Genomic DNA, 16159 nt, shown 5'->3' with positions numbered 1-16159 from the left:
GGAACGGAACTTGGGTAAGTTGGATGTGACCACAAATTCACTTTTGACACTGTGGTCACTGATTTATATTTTGTTTGGGGGCTATCACTAGCAGTACACCCACCCGTCTACACCTTTCTGCCAGCAAAGTCCCCCCGGGTCCTTGCAGGGGATTTCCCTCTTCTAGTTCAATCCTAAATGGGATGGGGTGGTGCAAATTAGTGAGTTGTCTTCCGCCTCCAAACATGGCTCTAGCCATGGCAGAAGTTATTTGTGGTTGAGGTGACTTACTAGTCATTGGCTCCATTGGGATGGGGGTATTCAATACACTATCTCTAGGCTGGTGTTGAAGAGGACCAAATGCTGGCACCTCTTTGACAAACAGTGAAACCTTTGATCCACTGGATTGAAAGCCACCTTCATCCTGAGGGCATTTACTTTGGGGAATGAACAGCGGAGGTCTACCTCAGCTCACCAAACTATCCAAGCCCTTCTGCCATTAAAGTTCTAATTTGCCAGGAGATAAAAGGTAAAGGTAAAGGTACCCCTGCCCGTACGGGCCAGTCTTGCCAGACTCTAGGGTTGTGCGCTCATCTCACTCTATAGGCCGGGAGCCAGCGCTGTCTGCAGACACTTCCGGGTCACGTGGCCAGCGTGACAAGCTGCATCTGGCGAGCCAGCGCAGCACACGGAACGCCGTTTACTTCCCGCTGGTAAGCAGTCCCTATTTATCTACTTGCACCCAGAGGTGCTTTCAAACTGCTAGGTTGGCAGGCGCTGGGACTGAACGACGGGAGCGCACCCCGCCGCGGGGATTCAAACCGCCGACCTTTCGATCGGCAAGTCCTAGGCGCTGAGGCTTTAACCCACAGTGCCACCCGCGTCCCATTTGCCAGGAGATAGGCAACTCTATTTCTTCTAAACCTCCTGCATGCACAGCAGTACTCTGCTCATAATATAAAAGTGGATCAATATAAGTCCCCACAGATACCATTCACTTCAAGCAACTCTAGAAAGGATGGTATTGAGGCAATATTATGCACACATAAGGTAAAGGTAAAGAGACCCCTGATCCTTAGGTCCAGTCGTGGTTGACTCTGGGGTTGCAGCGCTCATCTCGCTTTATTGGCCGAGGGAGCCGGCGTACAGCTTCTGGTTCATGTGGCCTGCATGACTAAGCTGCTTCTGGCGAAACGCACGAAAATGCCGTTTACCTTCCCGCCAGAGTGGTACCTATTTATCTACTTGCACTTTGACGTGCTTTCGAACTGCTAGGTTGGCAGAAGCAGAGACCGAGCAATGTGAGCTCACCCCATCGCAGGCATTTGAACAACCAACCTTCTGATCGGCAAGTCCTAGGCTCTGTGGTTTAACCCACAGCGTCACCCGCTTTTCTTTCTCTTTCTCTCTTCTTCCTCTAATCTTTCCACTTTTTGGAAGCTCAAATAAAGAAGAATTGTGATTTTAAATATAGAAAATATTTAATCCTCCTTCCTTCCATCATCACTGTGAATGAATGACCACCAACAAATAGACCAGCTGCATTTATGGCATGTTCCTCTTTCCCAAAGGTCAACAGGATGATGGGATTCACCATCAAGTTCAGCTTTTACCTTCTTGGAATTCTGGTCTCCAGTTGTTTCTCAGGAGGTGAGCATAATACCAAATTACCCAGAAGTCTGCTTGGAGTTAAGCAGTCATTAAAAAGTACTTCTTAGATTTTCAATGGAGAGTAGCCCAGCTCATGCTATTAAGACAAAGGAGCAGGATTTTTAAAACAGTATCTTTGAGTTTAAAATATTCAATGGAATCCCCAATTGTATTCACAAAGAGCAAGCTTCTAACTGCTTTGGTCCTCGCTTTCTACTTCTTTCTCCTCTCACCTTACAGCCAAGGCCAGCTCCTGCCCCAGGGACTGGATGCAAAACCAGGGCAACTGCTATGCATATTTTGATTATAAGATGTCATGGTATGAAGCTGAGGTAAGAAGCATGCCTCACCTACCAAACAATAATTGTATGTATGTTTGTGAAATTCCTATCAGATTTCTGGTTCCCTTGGAGCTGCGGTTTCCAATTAGCTAAGTACTGTGGACCCCCTGTTTTTCAAATGTCAAGTCATGGACACCCTACTTTTGAAAAATTTGATATCTCTATCGTAGTTTCTGTTATGGGATTTCTGTATTGAATTTCTCCCTGATCTGTACTGGTGGAATATGATAATGCTGGCAAATCATCTTTAATCTCTTCTCCATTCTTAGATTGACTGCCAGAGCTATGGCCGTGGGACCCATCTTGCCTCCATTCTCACTGAGAAAGAGGCAGCCTTGGTGGCCAAGCACATTGCCACATACCAGAAAAACCCAAGTCAGGTCTGGATTGGGCTCCATGATCCCCGTGAGGTGAGTTGCCTTCACTTACTCAGGTCATTGTCACAGAGAAGTGAGCTCTTAGAATCATCATTCCACCCTTATCTTGAAAATCACCCAGGAAGAATCTCATACACTACTTTTTGATTCTTTTCTATGGGGTTCCTCCTCTAATATCTCAACCATAACTGGCAATACCCATGTTCTTGGCGCTCCTCATTACAAATGATTGCATGATCTATTCCATCTCTTTCACGCAGAATGGGCGTTGGAGGTGGGCTGATGAATCAACCTACAATTACCAAAACTGGTATCCACATCAGCCAGACAACGCAGGCCGCACAGAGTATTGTGTGGAACTGCTATCTAGCACAGGTAAGGAAGCCATTTGCAGGGACTAATATAAAGAATTGAGTATATTCTGTTCTCTTCATCAATTTCCAGGATTTCTATGGGGGGAATTGCTCAGTGGGTTAGAGCATGGTGCTGATAACCCCAAAGTTGCAGATTCAATCCCTGTATGGGGCAGCTGCATCTTCTTGTATTGCAGGGGGTTGGACTAGATGATCCACAGGGACCTTTCCAACTCTACAGTTCTATGATCTCACTTTAAAACTAGAACCATCAAAATCAATGCAATCTGGGTAGACTCTAGCAGCTCAAAAGCATACCAGTGCAAGTAGATAAACAGGTATCACTGTGATGGGAAGCTAAATGGCATTTCTATGCACTCTGGCTTCCATCACAGTGTCCCGTTGTGCCAGAAGCAGTTTAGACATGCTGCCTACATGACCCGGAAAGCTGTCTGTGGACAAACGCCGGCTCCCTCGGCCTGAGGAGAGATAAGCGCCACACCCCATAGTCACCTTTGACTGGGCTTAACCATCCAGGAGTCCTTTACCTTTACCGTTTACCTTTTGACTCCAAGTATGAGTTGGGTGGATGCAACCCTCAGCCTGGTGCTTCTCTGTTTCAAGGTTCACAATTCAATATATCTGTAGACCAGGCCAGCAGTGATCCCATTGCCAGTCATTTAGGGTCACTTTCAATCACACCACAAGGTAAATGGTTTTTCTACAGTCAGTCTTCATACTTTGACTGCATGTGATTATCATCACTTGCATATTTTATCCAGAAAACAGTGGTTGCCACACACACTATGGATTGGATCGTCCCATCGTTTTTCTGCTATGTTTCTTTAAGAAATGGTTAGGCTTAAAGAGCAGGTAACACTTTGAAGTGTTGTAGGTGAATGGCCTATAAATTATTGGTCAGCTAGGGGTCAAGCCTGCAATTTGGTACCAATTCCTTATTCCTACCCTAAGCTACATGCATTGGGGCAATAAACAATGGGGCAAGTAATTTTTGTTATGTCTTCAATTATAACTTTTGTCTTGAATTTTAGGTTTTCAGGAGTGGAATGATAGAGCCTGCAAGGCTCAGAACAACTTCATCTGCAAACAAGAACTCTGAAGGAGATGGTACTTCAGAACTATGTCTGCTAGAAAGTTGCCTTGACATCAGATGCCTTTCTGATATCATTCCCTCCTCCCCCATCCCTCAACATAAATGTCCAGTTGTCAATCATCACTTTCAAAATAAACATCCCTATAGAGATTATCTTCAGTTTTCCCCTTAACCTCAATAAACTTGCATGTATTTCCTGGTGCACTGCTGTCCTTCTCTGCCCATCCAGGCTAACAGCTCCCCTTCTAAGACCACTAATCTCAAGCAGGGGCAATCCTTGAAATTCCCTCCCCAGGGAAGGGAGAAAACTATACCCAAACAGGGGCATCCTATCACTAAAAATTGCAAGACCACACGCTACCTAACCCCTGCAATGTTGTGGGGTGCTAGACCAATTTCCAGCACGCCAAAAGAAGGCTAATCAATGTAATTAGAACAAATTAACAGAACCAATTAGTTCTGGCCAGATGAGCTGGATTAATGGATCTAAACACTCCCATTTCTTGAGCCAACTGCCAGAGTCATGCTTTGGTCATGCAGCAAGGTTCAAGGAAACTCTTCTGTCCCCCACGTGCCACTGTGTGCTCCCAGTGTATGGACCCAGCATTCACACTGTGGCTCAGCTGGCTGACATTCATCCCAATGTGCCTTGCAAGCCAAACCCCACACTGGCTCTGATATTAAATTGATTGTTTCCTAAATCTACTCACTCACCTGAACCAAATGCCAATGAACAAAAACACCACTATACAGTCACACAGATAACATCCAAGAGTTTGAAACAGACAAAAAGGAGAATACATGGTCCAATTAGTGTCACCCCTCCAAAAATAGGTTCTTACTCTTTTCCCCTATAAAGGCTCACACTACAAAGGGTGGGAGGATGGGTGTCTCAAAGAAAAGAGGGGAGAGTGTGGGGTGGAAAAAGCTTAAATATCCTGGTGTCCACTTCCCTCTATAGGGCAAAATGCCCTCACATGGTTGCCCACATGCCTCCATACGGGAGAGACCATCTCTCCTCTTTTTCAAGGGGAACTTAGTGTGGTAAATGTGCTACTCCAAAAGAGGGGGGAACATAAGTTTTAGACCAGAACCCTTCCCCTAGAAAAAGCTGTCTATAACTTCCAGTGCAGCCTGTGTAGGTCTCAGAATAATATGTGGGAAGGGAAGATACAGTGCTTATTGCATCTATTCCCTGCCTACAAAGTTAATATAAAACTTTTGAACATTCTCAGGCACATATTTCACCTCAAAATCAAATGTTTCCAAATTCACAACAAGCAATGAGCCTTTGGTAGCAGGGGAATGCAAATTCAAAGATCAACAGCTTTAGGCAATTTTAGAAGAAGACAATTCAGCACTATTGGAGGGTTTCAAGACCTTGTACAGTGCTGAATACCGGAAGGAGTGCCTTCACCTGCATCATTCACCGTGGACACTGAGGTCCATCTCTGAAGGCCTTCTGGCAGTTCCCTCACTGCAAAGTGAAATTACAGGGAACCAGGCAGAGAGCATTCTTTGTAGTGGTGCCTGCCCTTCATCACCAGCAAGCATTGGCAGCAGCCAGAGATGATGGGAGTTGCCATCCCATAATATCAAGAGATCCTTAGGCTTCTGTGGGGATAGACAAAAATCACATGTGGGGTGGCATCTGAGGGAGGCAGAAGAAGAGAAGAGATATCTGGTCTGCTGTTATGACGGAGTGTTTAACCATCCAGATTACAGTGAAAGGATATTGCTCAGTAGCAGAGCTTATCATCATCATCATAATTTATTATTTATATGATGCCCATCTGACTGGGTTGTCCCAACCACTCTCAGCTTTGGCTACATAAGGACAAAGTTAATTATGTACTAACATCTGAAGTTAATAAAGCTCAAGTTGCATGGGAGAAAGACCTCTTTGATGTGCCATGGAGCATAATTGCTATTCAGAGTAGACAGTAATAGGATAGAAGGGCTAATGGTCTGAATCAGAAGAAGGGATATGTACATTATTTTATTATTTTTATTTGTTGAGTTTATATACCACCCTATACCCAGAAGTCTCAGGGCAGTTCACAGAAAACAAGCATCTTTCTTTACCCTGCACTTGTGTCAAATTCTCTCCATTCAGAAAGTTATGCCCACTGTCCAAGTCACTGCTTCACAAGGGAGAAGATCTTGGGCTATAGCAGAAATATCATTAGCATAATAACTTTGCTTGTTCTGAGACTTGAGGACTTTAGCAAAACAAATATCTCACCCTGTAATTTTTATAATTATTGATCAGCATCACTACTTTTAAATGTCCCATGGCAAATCAGATGCCAGGCACAATATAAGCCACAGAAACAGCCCTTTCCAAATGTGATGGTCCTGTGTTGTTGTCCATATAGGTGCCTGTCCTATCAACTTACATGAATCCAGTTAGGGAGGTAGATTTGAGGCAGGTACATGCCTCCATGCAGCCAAGTTTCCTTATAACTTCAGCCAAGACTGAAATGCTGTTAGTGACTATAGGTAAACATGATGGCTTCCAGTTCAGTCCAAGAATGGTTAGCACGCCACCTGCTTTTCCTGCTGTTGCTGATGCATTATTCTTCTAGCAAGAGTTTGAGCTATTGCAGATTGGAAAAAACAATTCAAACCAATTCATTTGGTCCTCCAGCAGACATGATCATCGGTGAATTCATATCCATTACTCTAGCAAACTTCAAAATGCAGAAATTTATGGAGCGCCCACAATCCTCTTCATTATCTGCTCAGTAAGTAGTTACTTAGTAAGTAGTTCTCAGTAAGTAGTTAGGGATGTGGGTGGCACTGTGGTCTAAACCACTGGGCCTAGGGCTTGCCAATCGGAAGGTCGGTCCCGTTGCTCGGTCCCTGCTCCTGCCAACCTAGCCGTTCGAAAGCATGTCAAAGTGCAGGTAGATAAATAGGTACCACTCCGGTGGGAAGGTAAACAGCATTTCCGTGCGCTGCTCTGGTTTCGCCAGAAGCAGCTTAGTCATGCTGGCCACATGACCCGCAATTCTTGTGAAAAGAATTATGAAGTACATATTCATAGTCCTACAATACAAATTTGGACTTGCTTGAAATGCTATTCTACTCCCCCCGCAGTTCATTGTTGTGTTTCTGTATTGCTACAATGAAGTGGAACTACCTACAACTTGATATTCTTTTAGATGATACCAAAAAATCAGCTTTTCATTTTGAGTCTGATAAATTGCAGTTCCCTCCTTTTCCCTCAAAGTGCAAAGCCCAGCAGTAGGGACACATTAACTTGAAAACAAGTCCCTTCGTTGTGTTCAGTGGGTACAGGGCCAGAATCCTGTTGAAATCTATGGGGATTCCAAAGTGCTTAAGTGTGGCTACTAGATTGCCCCTGCTTTTTGCCCATATGAGCCCCATCCACAACCCAGCTGAAGTTTTCAAGCTACTTCAACCCATAGATGTTGCAACCCATAGATGTTGCAACCCATCCCTGTGCCAAAATTTTCTTGCAAGTAAGCCTTGTTCAGTTCCATGGGCTTTGCTCCACACCCCAAACATGCATCAGCTTTAAGCCTGACAGGGCAAATCTAGGCATACCTACTCGAAGTAATCACCACTGAGCTTAGTGGTGTTTACTCCCAGGTAAGTGGCTGCAGCCATCCTGCAGCTTAAATCGGATTTGTGTGAAAGGCAGTTCCACAGAGCCCAATGGGATGCTTCCTCTCAAATATTTGGGATCAAGGAGAGCTTTCCTTAACACATGTTTACATGGGAATAAGCAATTTCCGATGGAAGGTTGTGTGATCACACCCTATAATCCCACGCACGATTATATCACTGTGCCATTGAGAGCATGCTCACTTATGGCTTATGTGTGTGGTACGGAAGCTGTACTACCCAGGACAGGATGGGGTTGTGCAGAGTTGTTAAGGCAGCAGAGAGCATTGTTGGCTGCCCACTCTCCACCTTAGAGCAGATTTATGCCACAAGGTGCCATGGGAAGGCACTGGACATAGTAAAAGATCCATCGCATCCTGGTCACTGTCTCTTCGAGCTTCTGCCATCGGGACGGAGATACAGGACGATGAAGACAAGAAGGAGCCGTCTTAAGAACAGCTTCTTCTCCAGAGCGATCTCGGCCCTGAATGGAAAGCCTGGACTTTGAAAGTCATCTAATCTTCCTTGCTGTACTATACTGTATTGTTTTAATTAGGGTTTTTATGGAGCAGTCAAGTAATTTCGTTGTCCCCGAGAGGTGGTAATGACAATAAAGATATTATTATTATTATTATTATTATTATTATTATTATTATTAGGGAAGCGAATCCCATTGAATAAAAAAAGAAGAGGAACGTTTTGCTTCCCAAGTTGTTTTTAGGGTTTTTTTTTAAAGGAAAGCATATCTATAAGGCTTAGATTCAAGGGCTGCTAAAAAGACATGTGTTAAAGCACACTGGTATACTAAAGAGTTGTTTCCCAGGTTGAATTGAGAACACATTCCCATGAATACTTCATGGTGGACAGAGCAGCAGAACAAGAGGGAGGCATGGACATTGCATATAAGAAAGAGGCAAAGGGAGTGTTGGGAACATGCAATGATTTACTCAGTATTAAATCCCACTGTGTTGGTGATTTTGAACCTAGTTAAGTGGGGAAAGAATTAGAGCCTGACTGAACTTGGCAGGTTAACTGCTTTTTGTTTCTGGGTTTCCAATATTCAACCTCACCAATTCATTCAGTACGTTTCCAAGCACAATTCAAAGTGTTGGTGCAGACCTTTAAAGCCCTAAACGGCCTCGGTCCTGTATACCTGAAGGAGCGTCTCCACCCCCATTGTTCAGCCCAGACACTGAGATCCAGCACCAAGGGCCTTCTGGCGATTCCCTCATTGCGAGAAGTAGGGTTACAGGGAACCAGACAGAGGGCCTTCTCGGTGGTGGCGCCCACCCTGTGGAACACCCTCCCTTCAGATGTGAAGGAAATAAGTAGCTATCCTATCTTTAAAAGACATCTGAAGGCAGCCCTGTTCAGGGAAGTTTTTAATATTTAACGCTGTATTGTTTTTAATACTTGATTGGGAGCTGCCCAGAGTGTGGCTGGGGAGACTCAGCCAGATGGGCAGGGTATAAATAAATTATTATTATTATTATTATTATTATTATTATTATTATTATTATGAACACAACAATGGATCTACTTGAATCTACCATTTACATACTGAACATCTAATCATAATATCTTAGGAGACTGCTGTAGTATCATTAGTTTGAATAAAATGTTAATGTCCTGTAGGCTGAAACATCCAAGTGAAAGACATGCATGAATCAAAATGAAAACTTCAACACAGTTGTTTCTCTTCTGTCATGTTTGCAGTCATTCTTTGTCTCATTGCAGTGTGATCCCGAAAAACTACCAGCATGTTCTTGCCTTCGTCTTTGCCATGCAAGAGATCAACAAGAATGCCAAATTCTTATCCAACATCACACTGGGATCAACATTTTATGAGAATGCTTTTAATCCTTTGCAAACTTGTTGGAACACTCTTGCTCTTCTTTTCATGGGACAACGAAATCCCCCCAATTACCACTGTAATGGGGAAGATAAATTAATTGCCGTCGTTGGAGGGCTCACCTCCCAAAACTCCATTGAGATGGCCAATATATTAAACACCTACAAGATTCCACAGGTATGTGTGTAGATACATAGATACAACCACAAGGGCAGACATACACAGAATACCCAAAAAGAGCATCCATGTTAGCTTTCAGTCCCGTTACATCATGTTTTCTACACTTGTGTCCTACATTAGACATTCTTGGGTACTGTCACTGTGTTAAAGCCTCCTAGCGATGTGTTGCCTACACTGCCATCTCAATTACAATTGGGATTTCAGCGGGGGGGGGGGGATAAACCCATAATACTAATCATTCAATCTCTGATTCTTCCAAACCTGTTCATGCTGCAAAGCTTATAATCACGGGAGCATGCAGCCTCCGGCTTAGAAACTTCTCCTAACCTGAGATGTAATAATGTCAGTGGTGTATACTTAGAAAAGTAAGAGCAGGTGGTTAACCACAACAATAGAGAAGTATTCTTTCTTTGAACAAATAGATGGTCTTTGAATTCTTAAAAATATAAATCTTTTCCCTTTAGCTCAGCTATGGCTCCTTGGATCCAGGGCTGAGTGACCAAAGGCGCTTCCCTTCCTTCTTCCAAATGGTCCCCAATGAAGAAGCTCAGTATGATGGCATTGTTTGGCTACTCAGGAAGTTTGGGTGGAACTGGATTGGCCTCCTTGTTTCAGATGATGACAGTGGAGAAACCTTCCTTCGTACTCTCAGACCAAGGCTTTCCCAGAAAAATCTCTGCATTTCTTGGACATTGGTGATCCCACTAGTGACAAAATTTTTACCTAATGAGCTAGTTCAACAAAAATTGAGACCAATCATGTTTGTTCTCACAAGGAGGGAAATGAATGTGATTCTTGTCTATGGAGACAGTCAGTCACTAGAGGGTTTGAGACTGGTTTTAATCTCCCTTGAGGTTTTCTCTATGTACCCAGTGGAGAGGGTGTGGATTACAACAGCTCAATGGGATTTCACTGCAGTGCCGGTTGGAGGCAATTTTCCTTCAAAATCCTTCAATGGCACTTTGTCATTTACACTCCATTCAAATCCAGTTCCTGGGTTTCAGAACTTTCTACAGACCATAAATCCATGGCAGCCAAATCTTTATTTCATCCAGCAGTTCTGGGCCAGTGCATTCCTCTGTTCATTCCCAGATCACAATCTAATTCACACAACTCAGGAACACTGCACTGGGAGGAAGAAGCTGGAGAAACTCACTGGACCCGTGTTTGAAATGGAAATATCCAGCCAGAGCTACACCATCTACAATGCCGTCCATGCAATAGCACATGCTCTCCATAGCATGTATTCCTCAAGAGCCAAACGGAAAGTACTGGGTGAGAAAGGGAGACAGCAAAAAGTTAAGCCCTGGCAGGTATTGTCAACTACTCTCATCTGTGTTTGTAGTTATTATTACTGGTTCATATGTTTCAACAGCTGAGCCTTGGCGTGGAGGAGAGGCCTTGGGGATTTTCAGTGGTGAGCTCTATCATTGGGAGGGACTTGATCTCAGTTAAAGGCCACATGCTTTGGAAGCTACACATTCAAAGCTCTTTAAATTAATCCATCCAGGATTCTCCTACTTGGGGCTGCACAAGGATGAGGGGTGTCCTCTGTTATAAGAACTCGGTTGAAACCTTGAATGTATGCCAAATAGAACTGTGGCCATTCAGAGTAGACAGTTCTGGGCTACAGAGAACAATGGTTTGACTCAGCACAAGGCAGTTTCAGGTGTTAATGGAGGAGGTTTCTGAATTACCCAGAATCCATGGCAAGTCGAAAAGCATACCAAGTCATGTCTCTTAATATTGGAACTGGAAAGGCTTACAGCTCAATGGCAGAACATCTGCTTTCATTCAGAAGGTCCCATGTTCAAACCCCAACATCTCAAGATCATGATGGGAAAGACTCTGAAACCCTAGAGAGCCAATAGCAACCAGTGTAGAAATGACTGGGCTATATAGAGCAATGATTTCACTCACAGTAAGGCAGCTTTCAGCATCCTAGAACATACTGATGAATGGTAGTAAAAAGCCAAAGGTCCAACTGGGAAATCGAAAAGAGAGAGTGTATTAGCCTCCAAGGTCTGTGTCTTTTTTTCTCCTGCAATCTAGCTTCACTCCTTCCTGAAGAACATCCACTTCAACAACAGTGCTGGGGAAGAAATCTCTTTGGATGAGAAGGGGCAGCAGGCAGGTGGCTATGATCTCCTCAACTTGGTCACATTTCCCAATAAGTCCTTCCAGAGAATCCGAGTGGGGAGAATGGACCCTCAGGCCCCCCTAGGAAAAGAATTCGCAGTGGATGGAAGTGCCATTGCATGGAATCCCAAGTTCAAGCAGGTGGGTGTGACCATTTTTTTGTTTTAATTATCATCCATCATCATCTTTAATGAGAAGATCAGGGGATCCAGGAAAACACAGAGGGCTACAAAGGAGAAGTGTGGGGAGGAAAGCTCTAGTACTCCATGATCAAATACTATCTTTGTTACTTTGTTCAAATTTGTTGATCCAGAACTAGTTTGAAGCTAATTAGGAGCTTAGGGTTAAGAACAAGGTCTTTCTGAGTGAGGAATTTGCAAGTGTTTAAAGCTCTCTAAAAGGGACTGTTGTGTTCCAAATGTGTTGTTGGCAACAATCATGGTTTCAGACTCTGTCCCACCATATGGAGTCAGGTAGAAAGAAAATCATCTACCACCTGAAGTGTGTGGTCACTAATGTTGATGGATGGAGTGCCGGTGATATCCTGTCCCAGGATGTTGGTCTCCATCAGGCTGATAATGAGGCCAAACTCCATACAGGCTTGGCCATAAAGTGTGGGATGAAAGCATCCAAAAGGCTAAGGAAAGGGCTGATGCTCAGAAGGCTATAGAATGCTGTGCTGTCATATGCCTGAAGAAATTGATTGATGGATGGAATGAATGAATGAATGAATGAATTTATACACTGCCATATAACTGGAGGTCTCAGGGCAGTTCACAGAATAAAATCAACATAAAAAAATCACATAATACATAATGAATACATACATAATACATAATGAAAATAAAAAACCCAATGGCCCCCCACAAAAAACACACATATTATAAGAGGGAATCGTTATGTAAATTTCTACAGCTATGGCAGTTATGAGCAATCTAAACAAAGCAGCAGGAATGTTCTGTTGTGCTGCTGTCAGTCTGTAACAGTATTTATCTGAGATAAAAATATACCTAAGATGTATTAGCAATGTAAGTAACACCTACCTGCATTGTATAATTTAATCTGAAAGTTCAAGTACAATTGGTAAGAAGGAGAAGCAGCATCTGCTGCCGGCTCCTTATTCCAGCTCTCCTCTCCCTCCAGGAGGGAATCAGCATTGGGTTATGAGGAATCAATTTATCAAGAAGGAGAAGGTTGGCACTAGCTTCTCTTTGCCATTCAGACATGTGCTGGGCTAGCCAAATGGTTAAGTGACAGCACAAAGCATCTTTATTGGGGGGCCTGATGTTTGCCCAGGGAAGAAATGCTTGACAGTCATCCTCTAATTTCAGTCCTGTGACCTTTCTGCTGCAAAGTGGACGTAGATGTCAATAAGAGTTCTGGAGAGAAGCAAGCTTATTCTATTCAAAATCCCTTGCTTGTCATTACCATTAGATGCTGCCCATTTCCATCTGTGTTGAGAGCTGCCACCCTGGACAGAGTATGTTTCCCCAGCAGGGAAAGCAAATCTGTTGCTATGACTGTGTTCAGTGCCCTAAAGGGAGGATTTCAGTCCAGAAGGGTAAGTGAAGAAACCCAAGTCAACTGGAATTCCAATCTTCCTCTCCAACACAGACATTCATTTCTTAGTCTTATTGTGTCCGCTTATTTTCTGTCATAGACCCCAAGCACATGTGTTTATATGTTACTGATACATATTGCCCTTTCCTCTCTCCTCCCCTTTGGATAGCCATTCAAGAGTATATAGTGTAAAATAGCGTCCACATGGGAGTAACCACCATTGAAATCAGGATGACATACATCTGGGAAGAAATAAGGAGGATTGCACTCCATAGATTCCCTTTTTGTCAGCATTGAACCAGCAGCCAACAGATTTTCAACTTCTGTGATTAACAACTAGTGAACAATTTTCTCTATTGTATCCCCACAGTTTCAGTCCTTAGGCACAGTTATTTCTTGTCAAATATAGATTTTCCCAGTGAGCAAATGACAGGCGACCTGGCTGTTTCATCCACTCCCAAATTCAATTATGGAAAGTGTAGAAACACTTGGGCTGCAAGCCTTGAAATGCAAAGACATGGGGCTGGATGCAGAGAGAGACATGTTTAAGGGGAAAAGACTGAAATCAATCAGTATACTCTAACCATGACAAATAAATATGAATGGATTGATTAGTACAGCTGAGATGCTCATGGAGGAACCATCACTTAGTTGAAAAATTAGGCTTTGGTTCATCAGTTCAGTAATATGTTTCGTGTACAGCATAACAGACGGTATCAATCATATTAATAATCATTGCTTCCAGAAATGCTAAAAGAATGCTTCTCACTTTCAGATGCAGATCAATGTGAGAAATGCTCAGATGATCAATACCCAAATGCCTTTCAGGACCAATGTATTCTGAAAAAAATAAGCTACCTATCCTATGAGGAGCCCTTGGGGGCAATTCTGGCCTCCTTGGCTCTCCTGCTTTCTCTGGTCACAGTTGTTGTGATGGGGACCTTCGGTCTGCACTGGAACACTCCCATTGTCAAAGCCAACAACTGGGGCATCACCTGCACCTTGCTCTCTTCTCTGCTTCTCTGCTTTCTCTGCTCCTTCTTATTCATTGGCAGGCCTACAAAGGTGACCTGTGTCTTGAGGCAAACCGTCTTTGGCATCGTCTTCTCCATTGCTGTGGCTTGTGTGTTAGCCAAAACCCTCACTGTGGTTTTGGCATTCATGGTGACCAAGCCTGGGAACAGCCTGAGGAAATGGCTTGGGAAGAGACTGGCAGGATCCCTTATCACCTTCTGTTCTCTCATTCAAGCTGGCATCTGTCTTGGGTGGCTGGCATCCTCTCCCCCATTCCCAGAGTTTGACCTGCACTCCCAGGATGGGCAGATCATAGTGCAGTGCAATGAAGGCTCCGACATCATGTTCCACCTTATTCTCGGCTACATGGGTCTTTTGGCCATTGTGAGCTTCTCTGTGGCTTTCTTTGCCAGGAAGTTGCCTGATACTTTCAATGAAGCCAAGTTGATTACCTTCAGCATGCTGGTCTTCTGCAGTGTTTGGCTGTCCTTTGTCCCCACTTATCTGAGCACCAAAGGGAAATACATGGTGGCTGTGGAGATCTTCTCCATCTTGGCCTCTACTGCTGGCTTACTGGGTTGCATCTTCCTCCCTAAAATCTTCATCATTATACTTAGACCTGAGATGAACAGTAGAGAGAGGTTAGTAAGGAAGAAGGATGACCATAGTTGAGAAGGCGAAAGAGATGCCATTAGTCGGGGACCTTAATTTGGGGCAAGGAGATGTTATTTCCTTTGTTTTTATATTCCATCTTCTATGCCATCCAAGGATCACATAATTCTCCCTCTCTTGCTATTGTTTTCTCAACAACTCTGAAGAAGCTTAGATTGAGAGATGGCATCTGACCCATGGCTGAATGGGAATTTGGACCCTGGTTTCCCAGTGCCTAGGACAACACGCTAATTGCTACACATTAGGCTGAGGCCATAATACTGTTACTTACAGGGGTCTGCTTCACCAGGGTGTTGTCCAAATGGAATGTTATGTGGAAGCAATTTGCAGCAGGATTGAAAATGGAGTAGCTGCTGAGTGATTGAAAAATAGGACATCAAAATCATTTGAGCTCTTGTTAATTCGTGCTAGTTTACCATTCTGCTTACCAAAATAAATTAGAAGTCGGTGGGACATGACCTTGATCCCAGGAAGACCATAATTATACAGTTCCTACATAATAAATGTATCTTTTAAACAAATTTCATTGCTCAAAGTTAGGATATATGTGAGAGAGAACTTTATATTCATCTGGCTCTTTTTCTTCTTTTGTTTCATTCTTTTCTTTTTATCCTTTTCTGTTTTGAATAGTTTCTTTTTATTGTATTGTGAAAAGTCTGAATTAAACTTTATACGCAAAAGACGTGTGACGTGTGTGTATGTGTGTGTTAAGAAAAAAAATCCCCAGTGGACCATACAAACATGCAAAGCATCAAGCGTAATTTAAATAATATGACAGTGGACATACATGTTTAAACTCAGACTTCTGGATGCTGTGAGAATATTTTCTCTGTTCCTGTAAAAGAGATATTCAGACCAGCATCCCTACTTACACCCACTCTAGATGCTCTTCAAAACAAACAAACAAAACTCCTATCTCTGCCCTGGTGGATGTCTTTTTTCCATAAGCACCCAAGTGCTGTGAGGGGCTGTGTGTGAGGAAATTGCTGTCACCAGAAAAATACAGCGGCCACAGAGGTTTAGTAGCAGATACCAGGGGCTATCCACACAATACTCTAGTAGTAGGTTCCACCTCTTTCCATAATATTCTGGTGATAGAACAGCCTCTTTCCATATGAATATGAGATCATCTTCTGAGGCTCTCCTTCGTGTGTCACCTCCTCGAGAGGACTGGAGGGTGGCAACATGAGAATGGGCCTTCTCTGCAGTGGCTCCCCGTCTGTGGAATGCTCTCCCCAGGGAAGTTTACCTGGCGCCTTCATTAACAACCTTTAAGTGCCAGGCAAAAACATTCA

At 43.5% G+C, this 16159-nt stretch overlaps 2 protein-coding genes across 2 annotated transcripts; both read left to right on the top strand.

Moving 5' to 3' along the window:
- Positions 1–1562: 1562 nt before the first annotated feature.
- LOC144325068 (C-type lectin BpLec-like) lies at positions 1563–3838 on the top strand. The gene is made up of 5 exons (XM_077916974.1): positions 1563–1629; positions 1870–1961; positions 2240–2380; positions 2608–2722; positions 3753–3838. Exons 1-5 carry the CDS (start codon positions 1563–1565, stop codon positions 3818–3820), a joined length of 483 nt encoding a protein of 160 aa, XP_077773100.1. The 3' UTR covers positions 3821–3838.
- A 5154-nt stretch (positions 3839–8992) lies between these two features.
- Positions 8993–15439, top strand: LOC114583280 (vomeronasal type-2 receptor 26-like). Its single transcript, XM_077916976.1, has 5 exons — positions 8993–9476; positions 9944–10792; positions 11532–11759; positions 13053–13179; positions 13954–15439. Exons 1-5 carry the CDS (start codon positions 9120–9122, stop codon positions 14862–14864), a joined length of 2472 nt encoding a protein of 823 aa, XP_077773102.1. The 5' UTR covers positions 8993–9119; the 3' UTR covers positions 14865–15439.
- Positions 15440–16159: the final 720 nt, after the last annotated feature.

This window comes from Podarcis muralis, chromosome 13 (assembly GCF_964188315.1).
Source record: "Podarcis muralis chromosome 13, rPodMur119.hap1.1, whole genome shotgun sequence".
Classification (NCBI taxonomy): domain Eukaryota; kingdom Metazoa; phylum Chordata; class Lepidosauria; order Squamata; family Lacertidae; genus Podarcis; species Podarcis muralis.
Note: the sequence above shows the minus strand (reverse complement) of the source record. Positions and strands in the feature narration are given on the sequence as shown.

Excerpts from the sequence above, each read along its gene's own strand:
- LOC144325068 (XM_077916974.1), top strand. The coding sequence starts at position 1,563 with ATGGGATTCACCATCAAGTTCAGCTTTTACCTTCTTGGAATTCTGGTC. Across the intron at positions 1,962-2,239 it reads TGTCATGGTATGAAGCTGAG|ATTGACTGCCAGAGCTATGG; the intron begins GTAAGAAGCATG and ends CTCCATTCTTAG. Across the intron at positions 2,381-2,607 it reads GGCTCCATGATCCCCGTGAG|AATGGGCGTTGGAGGTGGGC; the intron begins GTGAGTTGCCTT and ends TCTTTCACGCAG.
- LOC114583280 (XM_077916976.1), top strand. The coding sequence starts at position 9,120 with ATGAAAACTTCAACACAGTTGTTTCTCTTCTGTCATGTTTGCAGTCAT. Across the intron at positions 10,793-11,531 it reads AAAAAGTTAAGCCCTGGCAG|CTTCACTCCTTCCTGAAGAA; the intron begins GTATTGTCAACT and ends CCTGCAATCTAG. Across the intron at positions 13,180-13,953 it reads GAGGATTTCAGTCCAGAAGG|ATGCAGATCAATGTGAGAAA; the intron begins GTAAGTGAAGAA and ends TCTCACTTTCAG.